This window comes from Delphinus delphis, chromosome 21, assembly GCF_949987515.2.
Source record: "Delphinus delphis chromosome 21, mDelDel1.2, whole genome shotgun sequence".
NCBI lineage: Eukaryota > Metazoa > Chordata > Mammalia > Artiodactyla > Delphinidae > Delphinus > Delphinus delphis.
The window spans coordinates 2,264,157-2,288,116 of NC_082703.1; the positions used below are offsets into that span (position 1 = coordinate 2,264,157).

Sequence of the window (23,960 nt, forward strand, 5' to 3'; positions counted from 1 at the left end):
ACTCTGTGCTCCTAATTCAGAAGGCCCGTGTTCGATCCCTGGTCAGGAAACTATATCCCGCATGCCACGACTAAGAGTTCGCGTGCTGCAGCTGAGGATCCCACACGCTGCAACTAAAGGTCCCACATGCTGCAATTAGGACGCAGTGCAGCCAAATAAATAAATATTTTAAAAAATATATCGTTATTTTCTGAATTCTTAACTGTTTTTTTTTTTTTTTTGGTTTTTTTGCTGCACCACGCAGCTTGTAGGATCTTACTTCCCTGATCAGGGATTGAACCCAGGCCCCTGAGTGAAAGGGCTGAGTCCTAACAACTGGACCGACAGGGAATTCCCTGTTCTACTCTATATAATTTCTTTAGTTATAGTCTGGTGCTTTGAACAGTGAACAAAAATTCTTTATTGATAAGGTGAGATTTAATTACGTGCAGGTACACAGAAACTCGTTTGTTCAACCTTCAACTCCTTTCTAGCAAGTCTTCCTGAAGCGTAGAGGCTGGAAAGCTATAAACTACATTTCCCAGATTCCTTTTTGCAGTTAAGGGTGTTCGATGTCCTTTAGGTTCTTTCCAATCAGATGCACTAAAGCGAGCCTTTACTTTGGAGCCACGTCCTGTGGGAAGGGAAGCAGGTGAGCCTGCGTGGAAGGTGGTGGAGGTGGACATGGAGCTGGCAGCCTCACTCAGCAGTTCCTGATCCCAGCACAGGCAACAGCAATGTGATGCTCCAGTTCTGCAGTGAGGTTTTGGGACATATTTTGGAAGATCGGGTAATTATTCTGTGAGCTACCTATATACCTCAATAAACCCTGTGAGTTTTAAACCACCTTGAGTGAATTCTGTTGCTTGTAGTCAAGAACTGACCACTTCACATTTTAATTACATTTCCTTTAACATAGTCATGTTTCTGGTTTCTTCAGTTTTATAGCAATATATCCTTCCTCAATTGCTTTTCTAAGCCGAGACAATGTCCCCTGTATATAGTTAAATGCTATTTAAAAAGTCAGGGGCTTCCCTGGTGGCGCAGTGGTTGGGAGTCCGCCTGCCAATGCAGGGGACACGGGTTCGTGCCCCGGTCCGGGAAGATCCCACATGCCGCGGAGCGGCTGGGCCCGTGAGCCATGGCCGCTAAGCCTGCGCGTCTGGAGCCTGTGGTCCGCAACGGGAGAGGCCACAGCAGTGAGAGGCCCATGTACCGCAAAAAAAAAAAAAAAAAAAAAAAGTCAAACCACTATGGCAATTGTTTTAGGATACAGCTATAATTTTATTACAAAACCATTCTTTTGGCATTAGTTGGTTACAGTGATAGCAAGATACTGTGAGTGTGGCAGAGCAGCTCTAATGTAACAACTGCACTCCCTGCTTTCTGAACTGAAATGTAAGTGACTCACATCCTTCACATACGCGTTGCCTGCAAACATTAACGCTGCAAATCCTGACACATACACCGTTTAGGGCAGTTGCTGCTAAGGGGTTACAGTGAATGCTGAAAGGCTACCAAGTTCCTCTGGGGACTTCCTGTTTCTCCTCCCTCCCCTGAATCACTCTGCTTAACAAGAATCAAATCACTCAGAACCAGTCTGAACAGCATTAGCACCCCAGGAGCATCACACTGGGTTCATGTTAAAAAGCAGTGCCCGTGTAATGTACGTTTCACACCACAGGCAAAGGGGATGATCGCTCTGGTTTTTAACTCCTGCGTTAGAGTCTCTTAGAAAAATAAAAGCATCCCATCAAGTTCTTCTAGATGGTGTTATTGCTGTACATTCGTAGGTGGGTCACTTTCTGTGCTGTGTTTGCTTTGAAGGGATCTTCCAATATATCTCCAATATTCCTTTCTTATAGTGTCCTTTTCTTTAGCTAGGATTTCACATAACTGAAAATGAACAACAAAAATTCATTAAAGGAAATGTGTAATTCAATCCCTTGGGCAAATGCATTTGGACTAGTACAGTTTCATTCAGGTCGTGATCAAATGAGATACACCACTAGAGTCACATACTATGTGCACTAGTGATATGGGTGTCACCCTAAACAGCAGAATAGCCCTGCACGGAATTCTGAGTGGCTGTGTTGAAAGGGGCATGAATACTCGTGTCGCTGGGCAGACCCAGCTTTGAGACTCCAAGAAGAAATCGCTGAGTCCTGCCAGCTTACCTCTAATGCTTTATTAAGAATGTCCTCCTTGTTGTCACATTGGTTTTCTAGCATGTCTTCATAGATGTCCACGAGAAAGGCAATTAGGTAGGGGGAACTGTGACTTGGTTGTAAATCAAGTAATTGATTTAACAGGTTGGGATACTTGGAAAGACCACGATCCTGCAAAATCCTAAAAAAAAAAAAAAAAAATTATTCCCAATTTTTAGAGGGAAGAACAAAAATAGTAGAAAGATCAAGAGAAAATGACCCCTGTAATATAAGCAAGAAAAGGAAACATTTTGAATGAGGTTGAAATGAAATGAAATTTTTAAATTAAATGTGAGCTTTATCATACATAATTAAGAGCTGGGTAAAATTAGCTAAAAAGAATAATGAAGTTTAAAAATAATCATTTGTAAGTCAAACTGCAACATACAAAATTAAAGGAAAAAAACTCCCTTTTCTTAAAATTAAAAGTGAAGGAAAAAAACAGGAGAGACATTTCTGTGTCTTGAGATGGTTATTCATCCCTTTAGCTCTCCAGATATTATAGGCCCCAACCTCTGACAGATCTCCAAATGTGACTGAGCTCCATGCTTTGTGCATTTTGGGCCTGTTTCCTTGGAGACCCTTAAGTTTGACAAGGAGCCGGGTGATGTCAGTGGCAAGAGAAACCTTGCTGATTTAAGGAGTGAGACTTGTAACAGGAGATCTCCGGAAATGACAACAGAAAGGGTGGCTATGTGTCTGTGCAATCTGTTTCTAAGTGATTTGTCTTGTCTTCCCGTGATCCTGAGCTGAACAGAAACTGGTGTGTGTGTTCCGTTCTGTGACATAAAGACCCCAGGATTCATAAATGCAGTTAAAATTGTGTCACTGTCTACTCATGGACTATTCTAAAAACTGTGCTGGTATGTGCCTGGGAGGTTAAGGAAAGGGTAGAAGGTACTGTTCTTAGGTGTTATCATAACGCTATTACACTTCTGCTCTTAGATCCAGAAAAATGGAAAATTCTTTAGTGTCCTTTTGGAATCTGATTATGGAACATATTCCAAGATGACTCATGTTAGCAGGTTAAAAAAAAAAAGCAAAAACAACCTCTTACCCTTTCAAATAGTTCCAAGCACTTTCATTATGTGGTACTAGTTTGATCATTTCCAGAGTGTACCTGTAAGAAAAAGACCACAAATAAACGTGTATAACTCTGCAAGAGCAGTGCAATAATGAGAAACAGTCTTCCTATGGTGGTGGCAGAGCCTGGACATGAGCTTTCACTTATCTCTGCTGGTGGACTTGGTACCTCCCTAGGTTATATCTGAGTTAGAGACTCCCTCGTGGCTGCAATGGTCAATTCTTATTTACAAAGTAATACGAAGGCTCAGTTCACAAATGGAAAAGAAGTTAATGTTGGAGACTGCCCTCTGAAGGAGATGTCAGCTACAACAAGGAGACTGTCCTTTTTTCACTGAAGCAATCTTGGGGAAAATGTCTAAGATCTACTTATGCCAGAAAAATCATTACTCATTGAAAAAGGAGAACTAAATAATCCTGGAAGCTATAATAAAAAACAGACAAGCATGGAGATTATATAGACAAAGAATAAAAATAAGAAACCAACAACAGCATATTTCTTATATTCCAAAACAAGAGTACCTGCAAACTATGGTGTTATTCCATTCCAAATGGACGCTCCCTACTTTTCTCTTCCCCTTAACCAGATTATTAATTGTAATTTAGATCCAGTTACAAAAAATTCCAAGGGAGTTACAGAACTTTGCTTCACTATACACTTGCTCAAATTAGTGACTGACTAAAGTTTAGTAATCTTAGTTTTGTTGCAGTGCTGTTTTAACAGCATTTTTTTTCACAGAAAGTAATAATAAACTCATTCAGCATTATGAAAATTATGAATATTATAAAGAAAGAAGCCTGGAGAAGAGAGTTAAGATAGGACACTAGATTGGAGACTGTGTGTGTGTGCTTTTTAAAAATTTAAATCACCAGAACCCTATATATAGAACAGATAAAATTAGAGCCAACTGCCCTGATCCAAGCAGAAGTAAGGGCAAGGGAGATGAAAGGCAGATGTACCATGAAATCAGCTCTTCCTAGGAGCTGTTGAAACAACTTTTATAATTAAAATATGACTATGATCTCATCAGGCTATAAAGATAATAAACATATTCAAATTTCAAACAAGACACTGAGACAAATTAGACAAAGTCAGAAAAGAGGTTTATCGATAGAATATAGAAATTCATGCCAATTCAGAAATTTCTAGATCTTATAACAGCATTTTGTATGCTACAGCAGTTTTCAACTGGGGGTGATTTGGGCTGGGGTGGGGTCTACTACTGAGATATAGGGCATAAAGGCTGAGAATGGAGCCACACATGCTGTAATGCACAGGACAACAAAGACTCATTGGCCCAAACCCTGCACGAGAGTAACATGGCATCTGGGGACTGTTATCTAAAATTTAATGAGATAGTTTTAAAATAAAGCTTCCTAGACACCATGAAATCTGAGTTCTTCTCAATCTACAGTAGCAACAATATTTTAAGAAACTTAAGCCTCTACAGTAGCAACAATATTTTAAGAAACTTAAGCCACTACAAAGTAAAGGTTTACTATACACCAGGGGCCCCCAACCCCCAGGCCGTGGACCACTCCCCATCGTTCACATTACCACCCAAACCATTCCCGCCACAGCCCCACCCCATCCCCGGTCCGTGAAAGAACTGTCTTCCACGAAACCAGTCCCTGGTGCCAAAAAGCTTGGGGACCGCTGCTATACACTATATTATTCGTAAATTTATCATTATAGGTTTCACCTAAGTATTCTGTCCTATTACTTCCATGAGGGTAGGATTGGGGCAATCTTGATCTTTGCTGTATCCCAACGCCTTTATGCCCTGTATCTCAGTAGTAACATGAGACATGGTAGGCACACAAATATTCTTTTAATGAGTGAACAAGCGAAGATTACTAACTGGACTTCTCTCTCTAATACAGCACGATCATTGTAGCCCATGGTGTTAGAAATTACGAAGTATCTTTGGTTCCAGACAGAGTTATTTCTCACATCCTCTTTGAGAAGTTGGTCTACATAATGCAGCTCATTATCCCAAAGTTTAAATTCCTAAAAGAAAATACAAAATAAAACATCCAATTAGAAATGTCCTATCATCTATTAACAACAAAAATAAATAAATAAAACTTCAGCAAAGCTAAGCAGGTAGAAATGAAGACATGGACTCATCACATATTTGGAGAGGGATGCTGAAGGTCAAGGAAATGGCGGGGCAAGAGAAGTCATCAAAGACAGAGGAATGGCGATGAGGAAGGAAAAATGAGGAAGTGAGAGTGAACACCCAGAGTGGCTGTCATTCAGGAGCATCTTGTGGAAAACAATTTAGATACCAAGCAGCATGTTTTAACTTTGACCCAAGAACTACTCTAAAGAATTAAATCAAAAGAAAGAAAAAAAAAAGCATATCTAACTAAATGCTTATGCATTGTTTACAGTAAAAATGTGGAAGGAAAAAACCAAACTCAGTGATAAGACAATGATTAACTGTACTACTGTATATTAATTTGATGTGATTTGACATTATTACATATATTAAGTAAAAGGGAAGTATTCAAAAATGCTAAAATACATGTAGATAAATATACAATTGGATTTAGATATAAATTTTTACATTACAAAGCTGTTTTAATTTAAAAAATTATGGAGAGAACAAAGACAATTTGAAAAAGGAGTAAAAGGTCAAAACGTACAAATGCCACAAAAGTTGGGGATGTTAACTATGAAAAAGCTAACGGAGATACATTGCTTATTTGATACTAGCAAAAAACTAGAATTTCATAAAAAAAATACTAAATGTCTTTAGAAAATGTATTCCTTTAATCAAATTAGGAAAAGTTTAAATTTTTAAGCAATAAATTTTTTGGTGAAATACTCTTGGTATAATGAACAGTGCAGAAAGTAGCAATCCCTGGAAAAAATTCACTGGACACAACACTACAATTGTTTGCTGGAATAAATAAAAATGCCCAGAGTGGGAGTTATAACTATTTTTTCTTTTTTTTTTAAAGATTTTTTTGATGTGGACCAATTTTTAAAAGTCATCATTGAATTTGTTACAATATTGCTTCTGTTTTATGTTTTGTTTTTTGGCCCCAAGGTATGGGGGATCTTAGCTCCCTGAACAGGATCGAACTTGCACCCCCTGCATTGTAAGGCGAAATCTTAACCAGTGGACTGCCAGGGAAGTCCCATAACTGTTTTCTTCTATTCAGGACTTAGCATAAAATTTTAACAAGTGGGCAGAAATAAAATATACAACAGTTAACTGTAAAATCATATTTCAAAGTTTAAGCATGCAAAACCTTAATATGTAATATGTCCTTGTTAATTAAAATAACACAGCTGTATAAAAAATTTACAACTACTTTTTCTATTCAATTTGCTAGCAAATACATGACTCAAGTTCAATCCAAAAAGTATTTAAAAAGTCACTATTATTATTCTTTAATGTGAAGTTACTCACCAACATATCCAAAGAGATTATAAAGGTTAACCAACATGAAGGATGTCAGGTTTAATTAAGTATCTAATAATTCTTAATAATTATATATTGTTTGTAATGATCTACATGTGTGTTTAAGTATACTACAATTTAATAGTAATTAAATTATTTAATTCAGTTAAAAAAATAAAAATCTGTAAAACACAAGAAAGGCAATACCTGAATAACCCATTGTCGATGTTGCCAGGCGTGATAATTCTTTGCATCCTGATTAAGAATATCAGCAATAAACTCAAGCTCCTGAGATGGGTCTCTCAGCCATTCCACTAGCACTCGCCTATGATGCCTAAAGTCAAGAGAAGAAGTTTTGTGTTAATTTACCCCAAAACGAAAGTATCCGCTGCATGTGTTAGGTGATGTGGAGGGACACTCAAGAAACAGCAATTTATCTCTAATTCTCAAGACTCTACTAGAAAGAAAAGGTACTACAGAATAAACACTATGAGAAAAAATTTCAGAACACTAAGTAACAGCTGAGAAACATAAAACAGTGATTTGCACGTAAAATGAAACCAGATAATAAGAGCTTAAAGAAGGTTTATCTCAAGCTAAATCTGAAAGTACAGTAATCTCTTGACAACCACAATACCGTGTGAAAGAATTTTTCAACATGCCCAGATGTCACAGTGAGATTATGGGAAATGTGATACTATTTTATCAAGTATGGAAGCCCCTCTGGTTATCAACATGCTGTCAGTTTTCCTTAAGTCCTAAGTGCCACCATTCAAGCAACTTCTATTCCACCAGTTTGTGGGCAGAATGGAATTCACTTCTTGTCTGGCAAGTAGCTATGACAAGTTGCAAGTCTGTCGAAAGAGGAGTTTCTGTACCAGGAAAATACTTCTAAGAGTTCTCTACTGGGTTCTATTTTTATAATTTTCTTTAGCTGAAATATTTATAAAAATCTATTAGTGAAAATGTTCTAAAATTCACTGTGGTGATGGCTGCATATATATACCCCTTAAATGGGTAAATAGTATGATATGTGAATTATATCTCAGTGAAGCTGTTTTTTAAAAAAACCCATTAGTACTCATTATACTAAAAGTGCGCAGGGATGATGGGGGAAAGGGGAAAGATTTAATGCTTAATGGGTGACCTATTCTACATGCATGGAAAATTTAAAAATTCATCTTAGAGAATATTAAGGCAAGAAACTACCAAGAGGAAGATCCTAGAGGGAACGGTTTCCAAATAATTTAAGAAGTCTTCCAAGTCAGTGAGCACAGTAATAATTTATTTTTCCAGGTTACTGGTAAATTCTATAATTCAGGAAAAACTTAAGAATTAGGTCCTCCAGTGTGTCAAAATGACTTCTCAGAAAAAAATACTAAGAAGCTCTCTCTGATGTTCTATGATTTAAAGAGTATTAATTAAATACAGGGGTTTGATCTTACAGCATAAGTTTTCATAGTGAATTTAATAAAAAGTGACGTGGCATACAGGATTTGCATTACTTGTACTATACTAGTTATGATAGCAACTAGCGGAGTGGGCAATTTAAAATGTACCGTAATTAAAAACTGCTAGGTTTCCAACAGCAACTGCTCTGGGTTTCTTTTTTTCTTTTTAAATTTTTAAAATTTTATTTATTTTTGGTTGTGTTGGGTCTTCATTGCTGCACACGGGCTTTCTCTAGGTGCGGCGAGCGGGGTCTACTCTTCGTTCCAGTGCGTGGGCTTCTCATTGCAGTGGCTTCTCTTGTTGCGGAGCACGGGCTCTAGGCATGTGGGCTTCAGTAGTTGCAGCACGTGGGCTCAGTAGTTGTGGCATACAGGCTCTAGAGCGCAGGCTCAGCTGCTGTGGTGCACGGGCTTAGCTGCTCCGTGGCATGTGGGATCTTCCCGGACCAAGACTCGAACCTGTGTCTTCCGTATTGGCAGGTGGATTCTTATCCACTGAGCCACCAGGGAAGCCCACTCTGGGTGTCTTGTATTTTGTTTTTCATAACGATAGGTGACAACGTGTTAATGACAGTATCTGCAGCGTCCAGAAAAAGAAGCTACTTCTCTTCAGCAAAAACTAGATGTAATCAAATGCTGAGAATGCTTGTGATGTCTGGATTTTTTTTTTCTTTTAAGATAAAATGGTACATAGTTTATATATCTCTTCAAGTACTTTTCTGGATTTTCTTTTGGCCACAACACACAGCTTGTGGGATCTCAGTTCCCCGACCAGGTACTGAACCTGGGCCACGGCAGTGGAAGCGCTGAATCCTAACCACTAGACCACCAGGGAACTCCCTTCTGGAGCTATAACCTCCAAATATTTATATAAAAGCACCTTAATTCCGAAGAGTCAATGCCTTTTAAATGAGGGACTGAAACTCTCTAGCTAATCACTTTTGTCAATAAAACAGCTCTTTCATAAGGCAATTTCTCAGGAATGCAACCATCATGCACTTACAAAGAAAGAAGCTACACAGGTAAAGTTGTTTAAAATTCTACAAATGGAAATCCACAACAGCTAGCACTTCCATGCTTTGCCAAATGTTCAGTTACTCACTGTCAGATCTATTATGTTCTAATTCTTTGAAAATTAAGTATCTACTTATGGTTTGTACTCCTTAACGACCGTATTTGATCATGCAGATTATTATTAGCCAACTGGGCCAGAGAGCAGTTCACTCTCCGCATGTGTCCACAGCTGGGGAGCTGTTCCTTCTCCTAAGGCTAACCTATGTGTTGGATCTCTTCCCAACTCCAAGCAAGCCCTTGCTCTATCCCCCTTTTCTCCAGAATTCTCACCTTCTCTCTTTCTAGTAACTCTCCCCACACCATGAAGTCTTTGCCACTTTGGAAAAACAAAACCCAAAGACACAGCCCTGACTAGCTGCTTGCTCCGTCTTCTCTCTCATCAGCGATTCAAGCACTGCTCCGTGGCTCATTTCCTCTTCCCACCCCTGCCCTGCCCCACCCCTGGTGGGAGGACTGCTCGTGCCAAGACCAGTCACTGGCAACTGCCTAACTTAAAAATCCCACCGGTCATCTCTAGCCCTTGCTCTCCTCGACCTCTCAGCAGCAGCTGATACTGCCATCCACCCCTTTCTTCTTGAAACTCTCCCTTCTCTTGGTTTCTGTGAGGACACTAGCTTCTGGTTTCCTTCCTCAGTTGTCCTGGACCACCTCTCTGCCTGACACTGATGCTCACCAGTGTTCTGTCCCCAACCTTCTCTAATTCTCCTTGAGCATCCTCATCCAGAGCTGTGACTGCCACTCCAGAGAAGCATTTTTCAGTCACTTACTGGACAACTGGACAACTTTACACAGGTTTTCCATAAGCACATCAAGTTCTACTTTTCTAGTACTGAATCCACCCTCCTTTCGCAAAAATGTGCTGCTTTGTTTCCCAAAATTCCCCAAGTGGTCAGCACCACCATTCACCCAATGGTCAAGCCAAAAATATAGACATCATTCTTCTCTGTCACTCCCCTGATAAGTTTAACTTCAAAGCCTGTTGCTTCTGCCTCCAAAACCTCTCTCACATCTACCCTTCTCTCTCCCATACCCTACCACACTCCCCCCTGGCTCCCACACTGCCAGTGGCCCACCAGAACTGTGAGCCTGTTCCGCTATCCTCCACCCTGCTGTCAGGGTAAAGCTCCTGAGACACAAATCTAATCATACTACTTCCTTAATTAAAATTTGTCAGGAGGTCTCCACTGCAGCTAAGATCAATCCCCAAACCCTTACCAACGTTCATAAGGCCCTTTATGATCTCGTCCTAGGGCCCCCAAATGTACTCTAATCACATGGAATTACATGCAGTTCCCAGAGTGCACCAAGCTCTTTCATGCCTCTTCTCCCCGGAATATTCTCTTTGCCTCAGCAGTCTTTCTTCTCAGAAATCATCCTTAAATCTCAGGCATAAAGACAGGGTGTGTGTGCTAGTCATTACCCGGGAAAAACATCCAGTGGAGGAAAGCCCTGCATGAAGAGCAGGCAGTCAGTGGCACAGAAGTGGAGACAGCTCTTGACGGTCACCACGCTGCTGCTTCTCCTTCACCATGACCACGGCAACGCCACCTCCTCCACCTCCTCTTCCTCGACCGCCACCTCCATCACCACAGTCGCTACCATTCATGGGGGGCTCACTAAATGCTGGGTACTGTCCGGACTCTTTCTTTCCTATTTGTTCTCGGTCCTCCTGTTCCCTAACTTCTCTTTTCCCCCACTGTGTCCTGCTCCCCCATCCTCTTGTCTAAGCTAAGTTAGGGGCTTAATTTTTAGAACAAATACACACTGTAAAAAACCCTAACATTATATTTTTCACACTGCTCTGTAAAATAACTGGTTTTATTATTTGCTTTCCCTTTTAGATGGTGTCGCATTCATTTTTGTACCCCCAACATCAATAAGAAATTTTTAATAAACAAATGAATAAAAGATGAAATACCAGAGAGTCATTTTATAACACACTGAATAGAAACATTTTTTCAGATTTTTCACTCAATTTTTTTCCTGACTCTAGTACTACAAATGGTGCTAATGTCGAAGTCTGAAATAATTACGGCAGCAAACATTTGAGTGTTAACTATGGGTCAAGCACCACTTCAAGCACTAAACATAAAGTTATCTCAGGTACTCCCAACAACACCGTTAAGCCTGGTGACATTAGCTCCAATGCAAGCACTGTAATCATAAAGAAAAAACAATTCCCTATGGTTTCGTCACCCATTGGCAGGTACTATTAGCATAGTGACTTATTTCCTTCCTATTTTCATCTTACCAAACTTGATAGTTTTTGGGCTGTTCCTCAATTATTGCCGTGATGTAGTTCATTTCCTCATGTAGATCCTTTTGAAGTGACTTTAAGAGAACTCTCCGAAAATGCCTACAGCAAACATCAAGCATCCAAAGTCTCATTACTCCACATAAATTGCCCAGCCACAGTATCAAATGAAGTCACAAGACAACAACATAGACACATTTTTGGTAGGTATTCTATATAACCAGTAATTTAGCAACTTAACTGCTTGTCGTTGTCCAAACTCATACAACTATCTGATGAACAGAAGAATAAGGCATTTTGAAGCAAAATAGTGAAAGGCAGCAAATGTGAGACAGAAGAAAAGACAACCAACAAATGATTATTTCCAGGTAATACTCTGGTTACTAGTGTTCTATTACACAAGAATCAAAAACATCTCTTTCCCCATATGGTATAAGCTGTTCATTTAGATACATTACTCATATAATAAATTAATTTCATTACAAACATTATCATATATTTTATTTTTAGAACCACCCTAAAAATGTTACTTATAAATAAGTTTCTCTTTAATTTTTTCACAGGTGAAGTCAAACCATTAAAAAAACCTTTTCCCTAAAGACATGATTAGTTCTAGTCTATTTTCACTTCAAAATTTCAAAATATTCCAACTCAATATATAATGAGACAAAAAACTACTTTATTTTTTTATTTTCTTTTTTTTAATACATCTTTATCGGAGCATAATTGCTTCACAATACTATGTTCGTTTCTGCTGTATAACAAAGCGAATCAGCCATATGTATACATATATCCTCATATCCCCTCCTTCGTGAGCCTCCCTCCACCCTCCCCATCCCACCCCTCTAGGTGGTCTCAAAGCACCAAGCTGATGTCCCTGTGCTATGCTGCTGCTTCCCACTAGCTATCTATTTTACATTTGGTAGTGTACATGTCGATGTTACTTTCACTTTGCCCCAGTTTCCCGACCACCCCGTGTCCTCAAGTCCATTTCTATGTTTACGATTTTATTCCTGCCCTGCCACTAGGTTCAGCAGTACCATTTTTTTTTGATTCCATATATATGTGTTAGCATACGGTATTTGTTTTTCTCTTTCTGACTTACTTCACTTTGTATGACAGACTCTAGGTCTGTCCACCTCACTAAAAATAACTCAATTTCGTTTCTTTTTATGGCTGAGTAATATTGCATTGTATATATGTGCCACATCTTCTTTATCCATTCATCTGTCGAGGAACATTTAGGTTGCTTCCATGTCGTGGCTATTCTAAATAGTGCTGCAATGAACATTGTGGTACATGTCTCTTTTTGAATTATGGTTTTCTCAGGGTATATGTCCAATAGTGGGATTGTTGGATCACACGGTAGTTCTATTTTTAGTTTTTTAAGGAACCTCTATACTGTTCTCCATAGTGGTTGTATCAATTTACCTTCCCACTAACAGTGCAGGAGGGTTCCCTTTCACCACACCCTTTCCAGCATTTACTATTTCTAGATTTTTTGATAATGGCCATTCTGACTGGTGTGAGGTGATACCTCACTGTAGTTTTGATTTGTACTTTGCTAATAATTAGTGATGCTGAGCATCTTGTATGTGCCTCTTGGCCATCTGTACATCTTCTTTGGGGAAATGTCTATTTAAGTCTTCCACGCATTTTTTTTTTTTTTTTTTTTTTTTTTTGCGGTACGCGGGCCTGTCACTGTTGTGGCCTCTCCCATTGTGGAGCACAGGCTCTGGACGCGCAGGCTCAGCGGCCATGGCTCACGGGCCCAGGCGCTCCGTGGCATGTGGGATCTTCCCAGACCGGGGCACGAACCCGTGTCCCCTGCATTGGCAGGTAGACCCTCGACCACTGCGCCACCAGGGAAGCCCTTCCACGCATTTTTTAATTGGGTTGTTTGTTTTTCGATATTGAGCTCCATGAGCTGTTTGTATATTTTGGAGATTAATCCTTTGTCCATTGTTTAATTTGCAAATATTTTCTTCCATTCTGAGGGCTGTCTTTTCGTCTTGATTAGGTTTCCTTTGCTGTGCAAAAGCTTTTAACTTTAATTAGGTCCCATTTGTTTATTTTTGTTTTTATCTTCATTACTCTTAGGAGGTGGGACAAAAAAGATCTTGCTGTGTTTTATGTCAAAGAGTGTTTTTCCTATGTTTTCCTCTAAGAGTTTTAGAGTGTCTGGTCTTACATTTAGGTCTTTAATCCATTTTGAGTTTATTTTTGTGTATGGTGTTAAGGAGTGTTCTGATTTCATTCTTTTACATGTAGCTGTCCAGTTTTCACAGCACCACTTATTGAAGAGGCTGTCTTTTCTCCACTCTATGTTCTTGCCTCCTTTGTCATAGATTAGGTGACTATATGTGCATGGGTTTATCTCTGGCCTTTATATCCTGTTCCATTGATCTATATTTCTGTTTTTGTGCCAGTACCACACTGTCTTGATTACTCTAGCTTTGTAGTATAGTTTGAAGTCAGGGAGCTTGATTCTTACAGCTCTGTTTTTCTTTCTCAAGATTGCTTTGGCTATTCGGGGTCTTTTGTGTTTCCATACAAATAGTAAAATTTTTTGCACTAATTCTGTAAAGAATGCCATTGATAGTTTGATAGGGATTGCACTGAATCTGTAGATTGCTTTGGGTAGTATAGTCATTTTCACAATATTGATTCTTCCAATCCAAGAACATGGTATATTTCTCCATCTGTTCACATCATCTTTGATTTCTTTCATCAGTGCTTTATAGTTTTCTGAGTAGAAGTATTTTGCCCCCTTAGGTAGGTTTATTCCTAGGTATTTTATTCTTTTTGTTGCAATGGTAAATGGGATTGTTTCCAGAAATGGGTTTGCCCATTTTCTGGAGAGTTTTTGTAAATGGGTGTTGAATTTTGTCAAAAGCTTTTTCTTTTTCTGCATCGATTGAGATGATCATATACTTTTTTATTCTTTAATTTGTTAATATGGTGTGTCACATTGATTGATCTGCGTATACTGAAGAAACCTTGCATCCCTGGGATAAATCCCACTAGCTCATGGTGTATGATCCTTTTAATACGTTGTTGGATCCTGTTTGTTAGTATTTTGTTGAGGATTTTTGTGGCTGTGTTCGTCAGTGATATTGCTCCATAATTTACTTTTTTTGTGATATCTTTTTCTGGTTTTGGTATCAGGGTGATGGTGGCTTCGTAGAATGAATTTGCGAGTGTTCCTCCCTCTATAATATTTTGGAAGAGTTTGAGAAGGATGGGTGTTAGCTCTTCTCTAAATGTTTGATACAATTCACCTGTGAAGCCATCTGGCCCTGGACTTTTGTTTGTTGGAAGATTTTTAATTACAGTTTCAATTTCATTACTTGCAGTAGGTCTGTTTATATTTTCTAATTCTTCCTAGTTCTTTCTTGGAAAATTGTACCTTTCCAAGAATTTGTCCATTTCTTCATGGTTGTCCATTTTTCTGGCATATAGTTGTTTGTAGTAGTCCCTTATAATCCTTTGTATTTCTGTGGTGTCCGTTGTGATTTCTTCTTTTTCGTTTCTAATTTTATTGATTTGCATCCCCTCCCTTTTTTTCTTGGTGAGTCTGGCTAAGGGTTTATCAATTTTGTTTATCTTCTCAAAGAACTAGCTTTTAGTTTTACTGATCTTTGCTATAGTTTTCTTCATTCCTATTTCATTTATTTCTGCTCTGATATTTATGATTTCTTTCCTTCTACTGACTTTGGGTTTTCTTTGTTCTTCTTTCTCTACTTCCTTTAGGTGTAGGGTTAGATTGTTTGAGACTTTTCTTGTTTCTTGAGGTGAGATTGCTCAATCTTTTGCTGCGTCCCATAGGTTTTTGGTTGTGTTTCTGTTGTCATTTGTTTCTATGTATTTTTTTATTTCTTCTTTGATTTCTTCAGTGATTTCTTGGTTATTTAGTAGTGCACTGTTTAGCCTCCATGTATTTGTGTTTTTTACAGTCTTTTTCCTATAACTGATTTCCAGTCTCATAGCATTGTGGTCAGAAAAGATGCTTGATATGCTTTCAATTTTCTTAAATTTTCCGAGGCTTGATTTGTGACCCATGATGTGATCTATCCTGGAGAATGTTCTGTGTGCACCTGTAAAAAAAGTGTATTCTGCCACTTTTGGGTGCAATGTTCTATAAATATCAATTAAATCTATCTGGTCTATTGTGTCATTTAACGCTTGTGTTTCTTTATTTTCTATTTGGATGATCTGTCCATTGGTAAGTGGGTTGTTAAAGTCCCCTATTATTATTGTATTACTGTCGATTTCTCCTTTCCTGGTTGTTAGCATTTGCCTTATGTATTGAGGTGCTCCTATGTTGGGTGCATAAACATTTATAATTGTTATATCTTCTTCTTGGATTAATCCCTTGATCATTATGTAGTGTCCTTCCTTATGTCTTGTAACAGTCTTTATTTTCAAGTCTATTTTATCTGATATGAGTATTGCTACTGCAGCTTTCTTTTGATTTCCATTTGCACGCAATATGTTTTTCCATCCCCTCACTTTCCACCTGTACGTGTCCCTACATCTGAAGTGCGTCTCTTGTAGACAGCATATATATGGATCTTGTTTTTGTATCTATTCAGCCAGTCTGTGTCTCTTGGTTGGGGCATTTAATCCATTTACATTCAAGGTTATTATCGATATGTATATTCCTAGTACCATTTTCTTAATTGTTTTGGGTTTGTTTTTGTAGGTCTTTTTCTTCTCTTGTGTTTCCCGCCTAGAGAAGTTTCTTTAGCATTTGTTGTAAAGCTGGTTTTGTGGTACTGAATTCTCTTAGCTTTTGCTTGTCTGAAAAGCTTTTAATTTCTCCATCAAACCTGAATAAGATCATTGCTGGACAGAGCAGTCTTGGTTGTAGGTTTTTGTCTTTCATCACTTCAAGTATACCTTGCCACTCCCTTCTGGTTTGCAGAGTTTGTGCTGAAAAATCAGCTGTTAACCTTTTGGGGATTCCATTGTATGTTATTTTTGTTTTTCCCTTGCTGCTTTTAATATTTTTTCTTTGTATTTAATTTTTGTTAGTTTTAGTATGTCTTGGTGTTTCTCCTAGGGTTTATCCTGTACGGGACTCTCTGTGTTTCCTGGACTTAGGTGACTATTTCCTTTCCCACGTTAGGGAAGTTTTCCACTATAATCTCTTCAAATATTTTCTCAGACCACTTCTTTTACTCTTCTTCTTCTGGGACCCCTATAATTTGAATGTTGGTGCGTTTAGTGTTGTCCCAGAGCTATCTGAGATTGTCTTCAATTCTTTTCATTCTTTTTTCTTTATTCTGTTCCTCGGCAGTTATTTCCACCATTTTATCTTCCAGCTCACTTATTCGTTCTTCTGCCTCAGTTATTCTGTTATTGATTCCTTCTAGTGTATTTTTCATTTCAATTGTGTTGTTCATCTCTGTTTCTCTGTTCTTTAGTTCTTCTAGATCTTTGTTAAACATTTCTTGTATTTTCTCAATCAGGGCCTCCATTTTATTTCTGAGATTCTGAATCATCTTTACTATCATTACTGTGAATTTTTTTTTCAGGTAGATTGCCTATTTCCTCTTCATTTATTTGGTCTTATGTTTTTAACTTGCTCCTTCACCTGTGATATATATTTAGCAGTCTCATTTTTTTTTTTTGATGGTGGGATTGTGCTCCTGTCTTACTTGTTCTTTGGCCTGAGGCGTCCAACACTGGAGTTTGTTGGCTGTTGGGTAGGGCTGGGTCTTGGTGCCGAGATGAGGACCTCTGGGAGACCTCACCGCAATGAATATTCCCTGGGGTCTGAGGTGCTCTGTTAGTCCAGTGGTTCAGACTCGGAACTCCTATCACAGGAGCTTCAGTCCTACCCCTGGCTCAAGCACCAAGATTTTGAAAGCTGCGCAGAGCAGCAAAAAAAAAAAAAAAAAAAAAAAAAAAAATAAGAAGAAAGAGTAAAAAATAAAATTAGACTAGGAAACTAACAGGTATGTTAGAAAGAGTATAAAAATAAAAATATAGATGAAACAACCGTAAGGTAAAACAGAATCACAATAGTAAACAAGAGCAGAAGGGAAAAAAAAAACAAGAGCAGAAGGAAGGAAAAAAAAAGGTAGAAAAGGCCTTGGCTATGGAGGGTGGGGCCTAAGCAAGGGTGAGGTTTGGGCAGTGGGTGGGGCCTATGCTTAGGACTCACACAGCTGGAAAAGGCCCTGGGGGTGTGTGTGTGTGGGGGTGGGGCTTAGGCTCAATGGAACAGAAGGGGCCCAGGCCTGCCTCTGGTCTCAGAGGACGGGGGACCCGGCCTGGGAGCCCAGCTGGCTTCCTGGGCCCAAGTGGGCGGGGCAAACACCCTCTGCTCCTCTCCTGCTCCTGCCGTCCCGGAGGGCCCCTCCTGCTGCCTCTCCTCCTCTCCCCCGGCCTCCCTCCTATGCCTCCAAGACCCATGCATCCTGGAGGGGGCTTTGGAGGGCGGGAGACCCGGCCTGGGAGCCCAGCAGGCTTCCCAGGCTCAAGTGAGTAGGGCAAATGCTGGGCACTCTGCCCGCTCCAATCCGAGCCCCCGAGGGTCCCTCCAGGCATAGGAACCCCTCCCCTCTCAGCCACCCCTCAGGGGCGCTGGTCCTGTCTGGCCTCCACTTCTCCTCCCTGCTCAGTCCCCCCACGTCCTACCGGTTCACTTGGGGGTTCCTCCCATCTCCTTGGGCTTCGAGGTCCCCCACCAGTGTCTGGCAAGCGCCCTAGTTGTGGGGAGATGCCAACTCTGTGTCTTCCCATACCGCCATCTTGACTCCAACCCCCCCAAAAACTACTTTAAAAGTTATCTCTTAAAATGAAATGCTAAATAGAGGAAATGACAGTATTCCTCTATTATAATTAGTTTAAAGAAAATAAGGCTTCACAGAGCACATACACATACAGGCAGCCTGGTTCATATGGGTAATTTCAGGTATACTGTTTTTAAGAAAACAGCAAATAAACTTAGGAAATTTTAAATGCATTCTAAGTTGCTCTGAGCTGTGTACAGTCAGGAATTTCTTACAAGCTAAAAATGTGCATATTAGAGACATAAAGTGATGGACGAGCACCCTAACAGCTCTAGATAATCCTACTAAAATGACAGTAAAGAAATAAAAAGGGTATAAATCCACAAGGATGAGGGGATACCACAGCAACTGGAAGAGGTCAACAAAACGATGGAAAATGGTAAGCTGATAAGTTTTGACTGACTTAGAAAACCAGAAAGTGCTAAAAACCTGTCAACTGAGGAAGAAAGGTTCAGAAATCAGATGTATCAGGTATTTCCAAAACTGGAAGTCAAGGGTGGGGCTGAAAACATTTTAAAATGTAGACAGAGTCCTCAGCAGCCAAGATCCTTCCTCCAACCCTGAGCAGAGAGGTGACAACATCTCCCAACCTGGGTGTGTGTGTCTGTCTGTCTTTTTCTTCCTCACACAGAGCTCCTAAAACCCTTGTAAATTCCTGAGTGATAAGAGCACTCGGGCATCCCTTCTACTGAGGTGATTCTGGTCGGGCTCCTGGATGGCTCCTGGTCACCAGAAAGACCAAGCCTTGATTAGAAACTTGGAATGTTCAGCCCCACCTCCCATCTTCCAGACAGGAGAGAAGGGCTGGAAATGGAGTTAATAATCGATCGTGTCCACGTGAGGAAGCCACCATTAAATCCCAACAGTAGGGGATTTAGAGAGCTTCCAGGTGGGTGAACACATCCATGTACCAGGAGGGTGATGCACCTCAACCCCACAGGAACAGAAGCTCCTGTGCTCGGGACCCTCCCAGATGTCACCCTATGCACCTTTTCATCTGGCTGTGCATCTCTGTGTTTTATCATATCATTTAATAAACTGGTAAACATAAGTAAGTGTTTCACTGAGTTCTGTGAGCTGCTCTAGCAAATCAGTTGAACCCAAGGAGGGAATTGTGGAACCTCTGATTTATGGCCCACCAGTCAGAAGCACAGGATGTGCGACTGGCATTGGGGTGGGGCAGGCTTGTGGGACCGAGCCCTTAACCTGTGGGATCTGACGTTACCTCCAGGTAGACAGTGTTAGAATTGAGTTAAACTGTAGGACACCCAGGTGGTGTCACAGGGCACTGCCTGGTAGGGGAAAAATCCCACACACATTCAGTGACTAGAAGCGCCAGAAGTGAAGTGTTTTGTGGAAGTAAAGAAAACACACAGGAGAAGGAGGACTAGGGTTTTCTTAAAAAGCCTGGGCAGCAGACAAGTGGCTTTATTTTCTGGAAAAATCCAAAGCAGAAAGAAATACCAGACATAGCAGAAGGCAGGGTGAGGTAAAGGCTGGAAACAAGGAAATTTAACGCTGATACACTGAATAGCTGAGATGCCCCCCACCCCTGTCTTCCCCTGCCAGAACTGACCCCCAGAACTGTGGCAGCCAAATGTACATTCTTCAGACAGCTCTTCTTCAGAGAAACAAAGTAGTCAAGAGAAAAGACCCAGAAATACTGACATATGAAGACGTCAAACAAAGCAGCCATGCCTCCACACTAACTTCATGGTAAACCCCTCTCGGTGACAAGTCCTGCAACACGCAGGGATGCCAAATCATTTTCCTGCTTCCACTGTAAGTATGAAAGGAGAGCCAAGAACTTACCATTCATTTGAGAAAAATGTTTACATTAAAGAGACCAAAACAAATAAACAGAAAAATGAAAACATATCCCACCCATGAAATAAACAAGATGCTATTAAATAAGAATACTCAGAGAAGATAAAAAGAGCTCTTGTAAATTAAAAATGAGTGCAGATAGGTTAGAAGATAAAGCTGAAAAAAATCTCAAAAGTAAATAAAAACAGATAAAAGTAAGAAAAGACAACCTCAGAAGTACAACATGCAACTAAAAGGCATTCCAGAGAGAGCCAACAGAGGAAAGAGAGAAGACATTATCAAAAGAACATATAAAAAAAAAAATTTCCCAAAGCTAAAGAAAAGGTTAAAACGAAGGAATGGGAATCTTCTCAATAGAGGCTGAAAGAAACAGAAAGACAGTTTTAAAAATCTAACGGAGAATGATTTCCAATCTAGAATTCTATCACTAAAGCTCGAAGAGACTGAAGACACTTTTAAATTTACGAAACCTCAGTAACAATTTCCATCACAGCCTTCTAAGAGTTTTCTTCTATTCAAGGATCTGGTCTATAAAATGAGAGTAAAGCAGGAAAGAGAAAGATGTGGGATCTAGGAAACAGGGACCTGACACAGGAAAGAGCTATGGACCAGACACACGGTGCCCAAGTCCTTGGAGAAGAAAAGAAGGAACTGAAGGGTTACCTGCTGTGCTCAACAGTAACGTGACATTCTACATGAGCAGAGAGTCGGGGAGACAGATAATTTGCTGGTAAAAAGAGAACAAAACTAAATAAAAAAGCCAATCTGTTAAAGGAAATATAAATATATGATGAAATGTGGGTCTGCATGAACCATGAACTGATTACTGTGATGGAGACAGTATAGGAGACTGAACTCTGTATCTTCCATAGCAGGAGTAATGTGTAAAGTGAAAAAATTAAAAATAATCAAGCATATGATTTAGAATATAGAGGTGATTTTAAGAAAAAACACCTAGGAATTGTTGCCTCCGGGGAGTGGGACTCTGTAATGAGAAGGAATAGAGCAGAGATTGCTATTTTTCATTCAGTCTCTGACTTTTAAACTCATATGTGAATTGTTATTTTGATAAAAATTATCATTAAGAAAAAAGTCATCCAAACTAAAACCTGCGACATTCAGACAGGGAATATTAACGAGGTGTCTTACTTACCACACTGTGTAATTGGCTGCATTTAACTCGATAGCATCTCTGGTTAGTTTAAAAGCTCTTTCACTTCTCTCGTCACGCTGCAGGACAGCCCGGAAATAATCATAAACATCCTGAACTAGAAACAGAGCACACAACTGCATTAGGATGGTCTTTCTTGTTTAAAACAACCACTATAGTACAAAATGTTGTTTTACTCTATGAGGAAGATACTTTATCGTATGTATACGATTTATAACAATACGCAAAAGAAAGAAAATCCATGACTATGACTGCCACCCTGATAACTTGTGTCACAGCCAGGATGCACGTACGGGGGTTGATGCCTGACTCCAGATCCCCCAGAGACCTTATGCATTAAAGAAAAATTAAGAGTGCATATATCCAAATATATTCACTTAGCTGTTTTTCTCACATTTTATTTTGATCAGTTTTTTTTAACTGAAAAAGTAATATACACAATGATAGAAAACTCAAACAGTACAAAAAGGTTCATGCTAAGTTTCCATTCCACTAAATTCCCAGTTCTTCTCCCCAGAAGCAACTGTGGAGTGATTCTAATGTATCCTTCCAAATATAGCCTATGCACACAAAAGTACATGTTCTAATTCCATCTTCTCATTTTTTTTTTTTTAATACAAATGAGATCACATCCCATTCTAATGTCCTGGGCCTTGCTTTTTTCACTCATACATTATTCAAGGTCGTATAAACTAGTAAATATCTCTATGGAAAACCACTTGGTAATATCTATTAAAAATTAAAAACTGGGGACTTCTCTGGTGGTGCAGTGGTTAAGAATCCGCCTGCCAATGCACGGCACACGGGTTCGAGCCCTGGTCTGGGAAGATCCCACATGCTGCAGAGCAACTGAGCACGTGTGCCACAACTACTGAGCCTGAGCTCAAGAGTCCGCGCGTCACAACTACTGAAGCCTGCATGCCTAGAGCCTGCAAGCCACAACTACTGAGCCCATGAGCCACAACTTACTGAAGCCCACAGGCCTCGAGGCCATGCTCCACAACAAGAGAAACCACCGCAATGAGAAGCCCATGCACCGCAACGAAGAGTAGCCCCCGCTCGCCACAACTAGAGAAAGCCCGTGCACAGCAACAAAGACCCAACACAGCCAAAAATAAAGTGTTTCTCTAAAAAATAAATAAATAAATAAAAACTGACTACTCATTGACCTAACAATTCCAGTTCCAGTAAGTTTTCTTACAAATATACTCCTGTATGTGCCCAAAGCATCCAAGGAAATTTACATAAGAAATAAAGAAATGAAAACTGGAAACAACTGAAATTTCCATGAGTAAAGAATGGGTTAAGTCCATCACGGTACACCCATACAACAAAATCCTATGCAGCTATTAGTAACGAGGCTGGTCTGTTATGTACTGAAATGGAACAACTGCTAAGACAGGTTGTTGAGTGAAAAATATAAGGTGCAGAGCAGCAGCTATTCGTTTAGTTAAAAATATATGCTTATTTATGAACATACGAGTTTGAGGAACAAGTTGAGAAGATGACATAATTTTCAACCACATTCCCCATTACAAAGTTTACTACATTTTTCAAACAGTTGCACAGCATTTCGTTGTATGGGCACTCTATACCTAACTCGTCCCCTATAAATGAATGTTTAAATTGTTTTCATTCTTTCACTGTCCTATCATGGTATGTTTCTGCACACACGTGCAAATTCAGTACATCTGTAGGATGAATTCCTACAAGCGGAATTACTGGATCAAGGTTACGTGCACTGTTGATGCTGACAGACAGTGCCAAATTAACCTCTCAAAAAAGGTCTGTTCAATATATAGTCCCTCCAAGAATGTATGAATACACCGATTTTTTTCCACATTCTCACTGACAGAGTATCAAAACTTCTGATCTTTGCCAATCTCTTAACTGAAGGAACTTAGACCTTTACAAATATTAACCTATTTTACTCTCATTTCCACAAGAGAAACAGGCTTAAGAGAGATTAACAAGTTCACATGGCCCAGTGTACTTTGGAGACAGAAGTTAAACCCCAATCTAGTCTGACACCAAAGCACACACTGCTAATCACAATGCTCATTTCACTGCAGCTGAAATGCCTTCACATCACAGCACAGGTTAACATAGAGAACAGACTAAGGCCCTAAACAGACTACTAAAGAAACCCAGGTGTTAAATACTCCTCAATACTTGTTTTTCCACAATTAAAAATTTATGTGGACATGCTATGCTATTTTTCTTTAATTTTTATTTATTATTTATTTGGCTGCGTCAGGTCTTAGTTGCAGCATGTGGGATTTCATTGCGGCATGCGGGATCTTTTGTTGCAGTGCACGGGCTCTTCGTTGTGGTGCGTGGGCCTCTAATTGTGGTGTGTGGTCTCCAGAGCGCATGGGCTCAGTAGTTGCAGCGCGCAGGCTCTCTAGTTGTGGCGCATAGGCTCCAGAACATGTGGGCTCAGTAGTTGTGGCGTGTGGGCTCCAGAGTGCAAGGGCTTGGTAGTTGTGGAGCACGGGCTCAGTAGCTGTGGCGCATGGGCTTAGTTGCCCCACGGCACGTGGGTATGTTCCCTGACCAGGGATCGAACCTGCATCCCCTGCATCGGAAGGTAGATTCTTAACCACTGGACCACCAGGAAAGTCCTGCTATTTTTTCTTATAGCATATAATTTTCCAGTTACTGACAGGGTTCACAAACTTTTAGGAGGTCAATA

General features: G+C 39.9%; 1 protein-coding gene across 2 annotated transcripts in view; it reads right to left on the bottom strand.

Moving 5' to 3' along the window:
* Positions 1-1,221: 1,221 nt before the first annotated feature.
* Positions 1,222-23,960, bottom strand: part of FNTA (farnesyltransferase, CAAX box, subunit alpha) — a 30,219-nt gene continuing 7,480 nt past the window's right edge. Inside the window, exons 3-9 of one of the 2 annotated variants that reach the window (XM_060001131.1) lie at positions 21,248-21,362; positions 11,462-11,566; positions 6,893-7,019; positions 5,132-5,280; positions 3,244-3,306; positions 2,157-2,328; positions 1,222-1,875 (exon numbers count right to left, since the gene is read on the bottom strand). In XM_060001131.1, coding sequence (XP_059857114.1) covers positions 1,753-1,875; positions 2,157-2,328; positions 3,244-3,306; positions 5,132-5,280; positions 6,893-7,019; positions 11,462-11,566; positions 21,248-21,362 — 854 coding nt within the window. In that variant the 3' untranslated portion in view covers positions 1,222-1,752. The remainder of the gene's footprint in view (positions 1,876-2,156; positions 2,329-3,243; positions 3,307-5,131; positions 5,281-6,892; positions 7,020-11,461; positions 11,567-21,247; positions 21,363-23,960) is intronic. The other variant, XM_060001132.1, reaches the window with a different exon arrangement.